At 45.8% G+C, this 13,000-nt stretch overlaps 1 protein-coding gene across 2 annotated transcripts in view; it reads right to left on the bottom strand.

Annotated features, from left to right (window-relative positions):
- Positions 1-1,807: 1,807 nt before the first annotated feature.
- The window catches only part of LOC144168918 (ragulator complex protein LAMTOR3-like), a 43,626-nt gene continuing 32,433 nt past the window's right edge, over positions 1,808-13,000 (bottom strand). For both annotated transcript variants that reach the window (XM_077697917.1, XM_077697919.1), the window contains one exon: positions 1,808-2,158. In XM_077697917.1, the coding sequence (XP_077554043.1) occupies positions 2,073-2,158 (86 nt within the window). In that variant the 3' untranslated portion in view covers positions 1,808-2,072. The remainder of the gene's footprint in view (positions 2,159-13,000) is intronic.

Here is a 13,000-nt window from a genome sequence, read left to right on the forward strand (position 1 = left end):
GTGCAGAAACCATGGTAAGAATGAGCATCCGCAGGAAGATGCAAGACTATAGGCACTATAGCAAGACTGAAAACAGAAACCGGATTCCATTGGATTGTATCAGGACATGGATTGGACTGAGAAGTTCCTGATCTCAAGCCCAATGTTGCCTCATACTAATGAAAATCCGTTAAATTTGTTGTAGTTTTACACACTACACTAAAAATTGATTGTTACTGTTTTTTTTTACATTGGTTAACACTTAAAACCCATGACAAACATTTTAAATTCTTGTGATGAGACAGATCCACCGATCACTGCCATTGAATTCAAGGACCGCTAGAAAATTCCAGGACTTTGAAGGCCTTGAACATGAAACTTCCAAATTCAAGGGTATTCGAAATTTTCAAGGACCTGTGAGAATCCTGGCCAGCTTTGACTTTTTCAACTGTTTTATTCCTGGCCCAATTGCATGGCCGTGCATTCAAAGGAACTCAAAGAACACGAACACCAAGAAAGTGACAGCATGAAAACAAAACAAAAAAAAAGCGCATATGCCACAACTAACAATATGCACCGGGAATTCAAAACTTTTTTTTTTGGTGTGTACGCGTTCTTAGCGTCCATCCGTCTGTAATACATGACACAATGTGCTCTACAAGAATACATAAGCCATATAAGGCATTTCATAGAATCCCCACGGCCTTATTAATAAAAGACCTTAGGACCTCTTAAAGGAGCCATGAAGACAAAACACAACTTTGTGTTATTCGAAAGGTTTCATGCTTTTTTAGTGCCCCCAGTGCTTGTCCGAATGCAAACAATGCTTTATTCAGTGAGAAATTAATTTCAGTTAAAATTTTGATTTTCCCGCTAAATCGTGCGTTTTCGTGGTCTGCAATGACATCACAGGGCCTTGTTTACCGTTAGTGAACCTAGATGGCGCCACCACACCGCGGCAAGCCGTTTTCTGCCTTTGGTTTGTTTGTGAACGTATTTGTACCTGGCTTGTTTTGTTCATGGAGATAATCGTTTCGAGAAACGTGGTGCTCGCTCGACAAATACGGTCTCGTAAGACATCGTCGCTTGCGTCAATCGGCCAGTGTCGTCTGAAACAACCCCGAAGCCCCGCAGTCCTGTGCAGCTAAACAAAGCATAATGCGCGCAGTACCGACAGCAGTACGCACCAGTACTTCTATGTTTACGTGTGCTTTCGTAACTTCCACTGTTTGTCCCACCACTCTTAGGGCTTTAACAAGAATGTGCTCTAAATATAAGCGCAAATAGCTCGTTCGGCAAACTTATAAGCTCTGCCTAATTTGCGTTTGCTTTTGCCGCCCTCCGCCAATCCCAGAGCTGTCTGGTATGACATCATAGGTTCTGTTGTGGGAAATGAGCTAGTGGGTCGCATGGCCATTCCCTTTTTTCCTAATTATGTAGCTTATTTGAGTGAAGTTTACGTTAAAAGTGGTGTCAGTATGATTCTAACAAGGCAATCTTTTGAATGAACAAAACTTGTGTTTTCTCTTCGTGGCTCCTTTAAGCAAGCAGGCATAGAGGTGTGTGTACGAGATGAGCCCCTAGAAAGAATGCTCACACGCTATCTGACAATTACAACTCTGCAGTTTCTACATAGTATGTGTATGCATGTGCGAGAGTGTGCGTGAAAAAGTCTTTCAGGCCTAGAATCCCTTTGAGCAAGTTATCAAAGTTGATACGCTGGCATGGTATTCATTTTAGCCAGGGCTGCTTGTCTAACGTACATTGGGAGCTCCACCCATAAAATGTAGTACCCAGGGCCCAACACATGCCAATGAAAACCAGTCAGCACTGTCACAGTTCAGCAGACTAAACGTACTGCTGAAAACATTTATTACCAACAGGAAAAGAACAAAATTTTCACTGGTTCAGCCAAGAAACAATTGATTGCCCCAGCCTGTATATTCTATCCTGCCTGTGAAATGAAAAAAAAAAAAATAATAATAAAATAATAAATAAAAAAAATAAATAAAAAAAATAAAAATAAACAAATAAAAAAATAATAAAATAACGACGTGCTGGTCACAGGCCAGGAGAAATGCTGAACATGCTTTTCAGCTGCAGTCCCTACAAAGATCACCACCAGGCTTGCATGCAGCTGCAAAGGCATCCCTATACTTTGAAGCAGTTCTCTTTGAACCTGCAAATCAAATTGGGAAAACATAAGACAAATTTCAAATGGGGCCCATAAGTCAATTTTGACATATTGCACGCCTTGTAACTCAGGCTTGCAGCAAAAGTCCGAAGGCCTTTTATGCAACCAGCCATACTACCAGGACAACAGTCAACTTTAGTGATGGCCAACTGTGCAGGTGGTTTCTACACCTTACAAGTGGCAACACTGTACAGGAAGGAGAACTTAAGGCCCAGGCTTGATGGCTGCCCAGTTTGGGGTCCTACCTTGACTACCTGCACATGGCCACTTTCTCAAAAGCCTGTTATGAATGGCATGAACTTCAGTTGCATGCATGACAAAGACTGAAAGGCAATAAGAAAAAAAGGGACTGACACCATTCTGGTGTGTGGTGCGCAGGCAATGTCTAGAGTGTGGCCCCAGCTCCCTCTGAGCAGTTTGCAACGAGCTCTGAAACGTCACAAAAAATTGGAAGGCAAACGGGGGAAGCAACTGCCAGCTTTTGCAATGGTTTATAAGCAAATAAGGCACTATTGATTTTGAGTAAAAACAGTGCTACAAAAGATGAGATCTTGCAGTTAAAACAAGTTATTCACCCATTAGTGCCCCTTTAAACACAGCGAGTCATACTTGCAGAAGCCATACAAAAGGCAAACATGCAAACAAAGAAACAAGAAAGAACTTTGAAATTTTTCTGCATGGTGCAAAAAATGCTAGCTTTTTCAGTCATCTCCAAAAAGAACGGGGAGACGATGTTTTGAACTATCATGTTGGAATTAGAAATAAAGTGGAATGAAATGAATCAATGTTGCAGCAGTCCAAGTACATGGGAAGCCCACATTTTTTCACGTTGGAAGGAAAGGACACGTTAGATGTATTCATTCTTGCCAAGAGCAACCAAAGTAATGCAGCATAACTTGCTCCTGGCTGCGACTTGAGACCTCAGGAAAGTCAGTTCCACCTTGCACACGACATTAAGAATGACCTCTCGGCATGAAGACTTCTCACAATCTCCTGTGTCTACTCAAAGTTCAGCAAATGCTTTTTTTTTTACTCAGAATTGTTGTCTGTAGTGTTATGCCCAGATTTGTTGATAATGTCTTAAGTCTCGATGTCTCTGGGCCCCAGTGCGAGCATACGATAGATCCCCTCTGTTGCCCCTTTTCATGCGCGCTTTTGCCTTGAGAACTACATCACTACAACGCCCAGACCGACAGGGGATAACTGCTTCTCTGCCGCTAACGCTTCTCATCTAGGCAACTTCCCCGTCTCCTTCGAGCTATTTTAAGGATGGCAGGCACACTTTACAGAGAAAGGGAGGGGGGGATGCTACTAGCCTCGCCTGTTTCCACTACCTCATTCAGGATGGACCAATTAGCCTCGTGCTCAGACACCGAGGTTAAGCCCCTTAGGGCTACCTCGCTCGCGGCCACATGTAGCCTAGCGACTATCATACATACATACATACATACATACATAACCATCATCACCAGCCTGTCTACACCCATTGCAGGGCAAAGGCCTCTCCCATAGATCTCCAATTATCCCGGTCCTGTGCTAACTGCGACCAATGTATCCCCACAAACTTTTTGATCTCATCTGCCCACCTAACTTCCTGGCGTCCCCTGCCACACTTGCATTCTCGAGAGATCCACTCCCAAGATTTTCTGATGATGTAGCCTCGCTAAGTAACTCGGGGGACGAATTGCAAAGCATGATTACTGCACTGGACAAACAGTAGAATCATGGGCCTGAAAATTAATATGCAGAAAACTAAAGCAATGCTCAATAGCCTTGGGAGAGCCCAGCGGTTTGAGATAGGCGGTGAGGCAGTGGAAGTGGTAAGCGAATATATCTACTTAGACCAAGTAGTGACCCCGGGTCCCAACCATGAGGCAGAGATAATTAGAAGTATAAGAATGGGGTGGAGTGCATTCGGCAGGCATCCTCAGATAATGAGTGGCAGCCTACCATTGTCCCTGAAGAAAAAAGTGTATAACAGCTGCATTTTACCCGTACGCACCTACGGGGCAGAAACTTGGAGGCTCAGTAAAAGGGTTCAACTTAAATTGAAGACGTCTCAGTGAGCAATGGAACGGAAGATGACAGGTGTAACGTTAAGGGACAAGAAGAGAGCAGAGTGGGTCAGGAAACAAATGCGTGGTAAAGACGTATTAGTAGAAATTAAGAAGAAGAAATGGGTGTGGGCAGGGCATGTAATGCGAAGGCAAGATAACCGTTGGTCATTAAGGGTAACATACATACATACATAAACCTAATGAAGACTGTGGCACGACGATCAGACTAGGGCTGTTTAGATAATAAATTTTCTCTCTCTCGTGATACTACCACAACAGGTCACTTAGACGCACGTTAGTATATTGCAATTGCCTTTCCCTGTTTATGCAGTCACCCTGTGATTACCTGAACAAGACTAATAGAACTAATAGATCCCCTCGTTCATCTCGGCCTTTTGGAGCTTGTCTTCACCTTGTTAGTAAGCAGAACCCATCGCGCCGTCACAAACTTCTGGTGGATTTTGAGGGATGCTGTTGCCTACCACAGCCAGCTTGCTGGGGTTTTGGCGCCCTGTAGCAACTCAATGTCAACACTGGCACCCAATGGGTGTAATGAGTCCCCAGTAACCCTACATGAACAGGCAACAAAGTGGTATGCTTTGCCCAAATGCATCCTGCCAGTTATTGCTTTGTAGAGTGTCAGTGACTAGCCAGTACTGCCATATCACCCAATAACTGGTGTTTGGAACAAAATGGGCGCTGCCAAGTAATGACCCTACATTTCCACACTCAAGAAAGAATATTTCAACATTGAAGAAAACATTCCCCTCTTACACACGGAAAGACTCCAGTGTGTATGAAAACAAAGTGCTTGTGAAAGAAAACAGTGCAACAAACTTTTGTACTGTGCTATGATAAGGATGTTTTTGGGAGTGCAGAGCTTGACAGTGATGTGAAAAGAGAAAGTACGGACTTCACAGAAGCACTTCCTGTGGCAACGAGATCATCCAGGAAAGCTCAGAAAGTCGTGCATTGCAGAGGGGCTTCAGGGCCACCAGGGGTCACTTAACCAGTTTATCCTTTGGTTTTTACGTCCAGCTGCAGAATCGAGCATGTCTAAGGCCTCCCAAGCAAGTTTGAAGGGCACTGATGGGAATTGGTTTTGGAGCCAAGTGAAGTCTTAACTGTTGTTGGGAACACCTTGCAACGTTTGCAGCCAGTCAACTGCAGCAATGGCATCACACTGGTTGGCAAAGCATTTTCATGTTATCTCATCTCTTAAAATTTGTTTTCACAGTTAATATCCACTTTGTTCACGTACACGTAGTACTGGTAAAACATGCAAATTGTCCACTAAATTTAGTCCCGATTACTTGCCAGTGCATTGTCATAGCCGACATTAGCAAATCAGCAGAGAGGATGGTGCTTAATTAAGATGTTTATTTGTTCTCACCATCCCTCATTCGTGTACCCGCATTGCTTCGTCACATTGCCTTCCCTTGCCAGGGGTTTCATGCAATTTCTCCTTCGCTCTTGCCTGCAGGCTGCCATACACACTGATGTCATGTGGTACTCGCACAGAGGAGAAGACATCTTTCCCTCCCCACGCTGCACATCCCCTAGCTGCCTGTCATGCCTTAGCATAGGTTGACGAAGCAAATGGCACTGGCAACGGCACCGCGGCTAGTGTATGGTTTGTCACAGGTGCCCAAAAAATTCCGGCCTCAGTGTGGATTAGAAAGGGCAGAGAGAGTTTAGGCATCCTCTCTTCTGGCTGGTGGGGTGACTGGTGTGAACACCCCTTTGGGGCTGCATCCCCAAACTGCGGATCGAAATTCTAAATATAATTGGCAATAAAAAAAATCTGAGACCCCGTGCTGCCACAGACCGCCAATACTTGCAAAGTAAAAAGGTGGTGTGCACTATGTCTTAGTGCTCAATGCCTGCAATTCTAGGTTAAAAGCAGAACAAGGGCATTAGTTATCTGCTGGAGTTTGTGGGGATTGCGACTTGCACGCGAACCCCTTTCTGGCTGACTTCTCATCGCGGCCGGCGTTGCACAATGGGCCTCGCTCGTGCGATGGGAGCCATACCAGCAACCGGAGGGTTCGTTGTAGCCAGGGTGGAGGCGCTGACCCTTTTCCCCTCTGCCTTACCCGAGAACCAATTCTTCCTCTGCACTAGCGCCACGGTTCGGCGAGGTCTGGTGGGTTGTCGCATGACGAGGACACGCTCGTCTTGGGGATGCAATAGCGCGCAGACGTTTCGGCACGCTGGTCCGGACCTGGGGAACGCGCCACAATGGGACACGTCCAGGCGAGCTAGGAGACTGCAACCGCGCTCGCACGCGCAGCGCCTTGCTGCTCTGGTATTCATCAGTGAGTCGAACCATCTTGATCTCTAGCATTGTTTAATGCCTCGCTCCCAGTGTTACCGTTATGGCCTACGATTACCGAAAAAACCCGCGTATAATACGGACCCGCGTATAACACGAGGTGTAATTCGGGGACATCAAAATCAGAAAAAAAAAAAAATTTCATCCGCATATAATGCGAGGTAAAGAGCACAGAAAAAATTTATTTGCAATGCAGTTACCGTTCAGTCATTGTCAGTTTTCGCTGGCACTGTCTCCCGACGTCCATTCAGTCATCGCCAGGTTCGCTGGCTTTGTCTCCTGAAGTCGCCTTGTCGGAAATGTCTTCCCACAGAAAGTGGTCCTCAGTGCCATCAAGGGCGTTCGAGATGCCGCATTTCTTAAAAGAGCGACTGACGAGCTCCTCTGGGATGCTGTCCCACGCATCCGCGATCCAGCCACAAAGCACCGCTGGAGAAGCCCCCATCAGCCATCCGGTTGCTGTTACGGGTCTCCTGACCTCATCCACTCTTGGTAGCAGGACCTTATACAGTCTTTGAAAGGCTTGTTGATGTAAACGTCTAGCGGTTGCAGCTGGGATGTCATTCCTTCTGGAATGACAATGAGTTCGGTCCGGGGTGCACGCAACAACTTCTTCACGGAATCAGCCAGGTGGCAGCGAAAGGCGTCCAACACGAGCACTGACGGGAACCCCCAACAGTGCTCCAGGGCGCCGACACCCCGCAGATTTTATCCAGTCAAGCACCAGTTGCTTTCTCCACCCGCTAATGTTGCCTTCGGTGACGCCGAACTGCAGTCCTGCGGCGCAATTCCTGATGGTCTCGGGCCTCGGCACATAAAAAGACTTTTCTTTTAATGGCAGCCGAATACTGCCTTCGTGCCCCCGACATCGTGATAGACCTGCAGTGAACGTGCCGCACCTTTGCGTGGTCAAAACAATCAAAATGGAGCCGGCTGAGAGAAACAGCAGCCAGCTAACAGCACCGCAAGATGGCACACCCTCCGCTGAAACCGAAACCAAAGTGCAAATTTTCGGCTGAAAACTTTGGGATCCACATATAATACGAGGCACAAACTTTACGTAGTAAAATTTGGAAAAAAAACCTCGTATTATACGCGGGTTTTTACGGTAGTCTGTATGCAGTATACAGTCGAACCCCGCTACAACGAACGCCACTTCAACGAAATTTCCGCTTCAACGAAATATTTCCAATTCCCCGTCAGCCAGCCATAGAAGTCCATGCAACAAAGTCCTCGCCACAACGAACCATTTGTCAGGCTTGCTTTCGCTTCAACGAAATTTTCAATGATTTGGGCTGGGTTTGAACAATTATTTTACAATAAAATAAGCATAGCGCCAGCTTTATGTAACTTTTTATACATTCAGGACGCTTAGTTTCACCGAAAACATGCGCGGTGCGGCCACACCGCCACAAAAAAAAAAAAAAAACTCATAGGCGGACGCCATTGTTTGATGGTGATAACGATGTGGCTGGCCGTCTTTACATGAGGCGCAGGCCCGGTTCACCAAGCCGGAGCTACAGCCAATCCGTATCCAGTTGAAATCGCACAAATGTGCTCCGCTGCTGGCGCGGCGCCGTCATGTATGCTTTGTGAGCAGCTGTCCTTGCCGTTTTCCGTCTACCATTCTTCATAGCCAAGAGCAAAAATCATGTTTGCGTGTTTGGTCTTGAAGCCAAGTCATCCTATCTTAGTCATGAGCGCGCAGTTGTGTTAAATGCAAGCGCGCGCGTCTAACCTGCCAAGGTCAGTAGCTGCCGCGCCGTGTAAGATGATAAGATAACGGCACTGCTCCTGCTACAAGTGAGAGGGGGGCTTCCAACGGCCTAGCAGCTATCTGCAAGTAATCAGCTCGGTGAACACGCCTTGTTGTACAGCAATACGTTTTGCGCCTGCATTTCTTCACCCCCCTCCGCAACGCGTTCTTCGCGTGCAGTGAAAGAACAGATAACCATTGGTATCTTTGTTATCCGAATAAACATGACGTTATTGCGCGTCACTCCTTTTTCTAAACATTGTATTATGCTGCCAATGATGCGGAAGCATACGGGGCTATTTTCCTGGCCTTTCCGTGGTGTGTTGCGGCAGATTTCGCCTCAACGAATTTTCGCTTCAACGAAATTTTTCGCACGTCCCGTCAATTTCGTTGTAGCGGGATTCGACTGTATTTGATTTGTACTTTGCAATAAATGCTGCCATTGGTGTTTTGCCCTCTCCGCCTCCTGCCTTTGTCTCCGCAAACAACGGACCTGTCCACAGCCGGCGCTCGCAAGGCATGTTTTGCTGAGCGCGGATGGCTGCGGGGTGGGAAATAACTAGTGTGTGAAATGTTGAATCCCACAAGTTTCATGGCCTCTGGCCCACTCAAAAATCACATGTGCAGTAATACGAGGGCCTGCAATTTTTGTGCCAGGGTAACAAGCAGAAGACTAGAGGGAATCACTGCGTGAATAAGTTAGGACTATGCAGTAGCTGCCTTTTTTCACCATAAAGGATTATGGCCTCCTGCCATCGAGTTATGAGCTAACTTGAGACTGCCACACAACACAGACTAGGGCTGTCCAAACAGTGAAGTTTTTCTCTCTCTCACTTCCCTAATTTGTTTCATTGTTTTAAATCGGGTGTTGGCAATTTTCGAAAGGTGCGTTTGAAAGCACTGTGGGCTGCAATATGTGCACTCGTCTGCAGCTGGTACGTGTGAACATCAGCGGTTTGTGTGTACGTGGCTTTACGAGAGTTTAATGAGCAACAAATAGTATGCGAGCCAAATTCCTACAAATGCGGCATTGCACCAATTTTAGGAACAAATCAGCTGCAAAGCCTGTAGTACAACTGGCCAGAAGTGTGGTGTTGCTTGTAAAAGTTTTCAGTTAAACAAAATTTTAATACAGTGAAGTAAATTTCTAATTTTAGCGACTTCATTATATCAAGGTTTAAATATTATGCAGCAAGAAATGCCTGGAAAGGAAGGATGCATTAAGTAAAATCTGGACGTCAATCACGACCAATTAGTTGATAAGGCAGAGGCCTACACCAAAAATTTGTTTCTTGCACTAAATTTAAGGAGGCTGTAAAGACAAAATACTAGTTTGTTTTATTGAAAAATATTTGGTGTTTTATAGTGCCCCCTGCACTTGTTCGGTAACAAACGATGCTTTATTCACTGAGAAATTAAACGTTTGTGAAAATTTTAATTCTCCTGCTGCATCATGTGTTTCGTGCTGTCAGCGATGGGCATCTAGGGAATGTGTTTGAAACAAATAGTATGTTGACTAACCCTGCAGCAAATGGCGAAACATATGATGCCTTGTTTATTATCCATCCTCGAAGATGTCACTACGATACCACTCAGAAGCTCTGTCAGCACTGTTTTTGCCTGAATTAGTACCTGGCTAATTTTTACTACGAAGCAGTATTTGTCTAACCCCCTGGGTTTTCATTACAGTGGGGCCGATTTACTTCGTGCCACTACGGCGCTCCTCCCCACCACCGCTGACCCTTCTTTAAATACTCTTATTCCCCTCGTCACCCCCAATGCCTTTCACAAGTTGCGCGGCAAGCTGATAACGGCGGTAGCGCCATTACCAGCTGTTAGTAGAGCAACTTGGCCACTTGGAACGCTGACGCGAGCCCATATTTCTTTTCCAGCATGATCGGCCCTGCGCGCGTTTTTCCCGCCTAAGCCCGCGCCCATCACTAGTTGCCGGTTTAAGCGTGCACGGGTTATGGCTGGAAGGAAGGGGGTGTGCACACACAGCCAGGCTTCATGCCGCTACCGATGACATGTCCATTGTGCTCATGGGAGATATAAATGTGGAAATCTCTCGCAGCTCAATGCGACCTGTCAGCTGTCCGCCGTTGTCGAGTGGTTTGGGTTTGGGTTGGCGTGTTACACAGACAGTAAGATGCCTACGATGCAGGAGGGAAAGGGAGAGCCACATGTTTGTCCGCTAGAATAAAGCACGAGTCCTTCCAGGTTATAATTTCCTCTTGGGCGGACGTATGTCGGTTGCTTGAAGGAAAAACACTCGGAATTGCAGGAGTGTCTACCGGAACAAAAGCCCGAGTGAGTGCAAAAACAATGGAAAGCCGCTGCGCCGGCATCGCCGCCACAAGTTCCAGCTCATTGAGTAGCCACGAATTCCTCCTGAAAGAACAGCAACTTGACTGCTAGGAGTCTGAAACGCCGACATGAGCCAATATTTCTTGTTCAGCTTGAAGGGCTTCTAGAAGTGAAAGACACTGTCAAAAATGACGCTCTAAGCCCGCACACATACCCACTTGCCGATTTATGCATGCACGGTTGAGAATGGAGGGAAGCGGGGGAGGGGGGGGGGGGGGGGGGGGTCGTGCATGCACAGCTATAGATTTCATGCCCTCAACGATGACGTATGCGTTGGCGGGAGGTTCAAACATGTAGGTTAACCGCCCCAGTGCTAACTGTCCAGTGTCCTCAGTGGTAGAGTGGATTGGGTTGGTGCATTACACAGACAGTAAGATGCCTACGACGCGGGAGGAAAACAGACGGCTCCCTATTTGTCCACTTGAGTAAAACTAGAGTACTTCCAAGTTTCATTGGGCTGATTGGCTAGGAAGTATGCACAATTTTAAATGACAAACAAACGTTTTTGTTTCGTGCACTCCGTGGACTTGGTCCAGCTTTGCACGTCATCCTTTTTCACAAAGTGGAAAGGCACTAATTTTCGTTAGTTGTTAGTACTGTATTTACTCACGTAATGAACGCACTTTTTTTCCAGAAAATTCGCCATGAATTTAGGGGGAGGGTTCATTATGCGGGAAAAAATTGCGACAAATTTTTTAAAAGTTGAAATTTCACACAATAAAGTTGCCAAGAGAAGCGCGTCAGAGCCTTACCATTTTCGTAAAAACACCTGGATGATTACGTAACAAAATTTCTTTCTTTATTCTGAACATGCTAGTGGCCCCCTACTCGCCATGGAGCTGTCCTACTCACTGAAGTCGCTTGCAGCTTCACATTCGCAGTCGGCCCACAGCGCACAGCCTTCCGTGCTGTCAAGGCACACCAAAACTTCTTTTCTCACACCCAGAAACTTCCCTTTTTTTGTGCCCACTAAACACACGACGATCGTTGTTCACTGACCAAAAACCTTGTTTTCACCCGTAGCGTACACGCAGTGGGCCATTCCCGCTCACGTCTCCGGCTACTGTTGAGATTTCTTTTTGTTGGAATGCGTTTTTAGCATTTCTGCGTGCACTGAGGCGTGATATCAAGTTACTGCGATCGTCTGCAGCATAAGCAACCATGCTGAGATAAAAACATATCCCCTTGTGAATTTTTTATTCAAAGTGACAAAAAAGTAAATTCTCAATAAAAAAACTGGGGGGAGGGTTCATTACGCGAGTGAGTTCATTATGCGAGTAAATACGGTAATCATTTTTTTGAAACATTGGGTACACTCGACAAACAGGGTCATGTAATACAATGTCCCTTATGCCACTTGGCCAGTGTCGCGTCAGACAAGCCCAACAGGCCAAATGGCTTTGCAGCTATTACCGGCACAATACATGCAGTACACACTGGTGCATCTATGTTTGCACATTCGTTTGTAATTCATAACTTCCATTGTGTACTTTACCATTCTTGCTGCTATAAAAAGAATGGACGCTCAATTTAAATGCAAACAAGTTCATTCTGCAAGGTTATCTTTAATTTGAATTCGATTTTGTCGGCCTCAGCCAATCGCAACAAACTGCCCATACTAAGTCATTCGTTCAGTGCGGAAAAGTAGCTAGGGTGTCGCAACTGCATTTTCTGTTTTTCCCCTTATACAGCTAGTTTGAGTGAAGCTTGCGTTAAAATTGGTGTGAGTGTTCTAACAAGGCAATATTTCAAATCAACCAAACTTGCATTTTGTTTTCCTGGCCCTTCAAACACTCGTGCACTGAGGTGTTCTAGAGGAGCGCAACAATAACATGACCAGAGATTTCTTAATGTGTGCCAAAATACAACAAAACATACAACATGCATACAACAAGACAGGCTCTAGAAAAGTGAGCATGTAAACAAGGAGTACGTCAGTAAGGTAAGGCATTGGGCTAGTTGGTTTTGCATGTTTAAGGACTGCGCTTGGGGTTACCAGGGACACTTTTTAAAGACAAACGACGATGTGGACAGCGCAAGCGCAAACAACTTATTTATTATAAGTGCAACATTTGCTTGGGCATTAAAGCACGTAGAAAGGGTTACAAGGTACAATTGGGAAGGGAGGAAGTGAAAGACATTTTTTTGATACACACAAGCGCTGGACGTCGTAATCTGGTGAATGGCTCCTTATCTTTGTTTATAGATATGAGCTGCAGCATGATCTGCGCCTGATGCTTTTGGTTACCTAGCCATCTTGCTATGAGCTGCTTTTTGCGAATTCCATTTCACATGGGGCCAGCCCGATTGAG

Source organism: Haemaphysalis longicornis, unplaced genomic scaffold (assembly GCF_048455015.1).
Source record: "Haemaphysalis longicornis isolate Haplotype H1 unplaced genomic scaffold, Haemaphysalis longicornis Haplotype H1 scaffold_1, whole genome shotgun sequence".
In the NCBI taxonomy this organism is placed as follows: Eukaryota; Metazoa; Arthropoda; class Arachnida; order Ixodida; family Ixodidae; genus Haemaphysalis; species Haemaphysalis longicornis.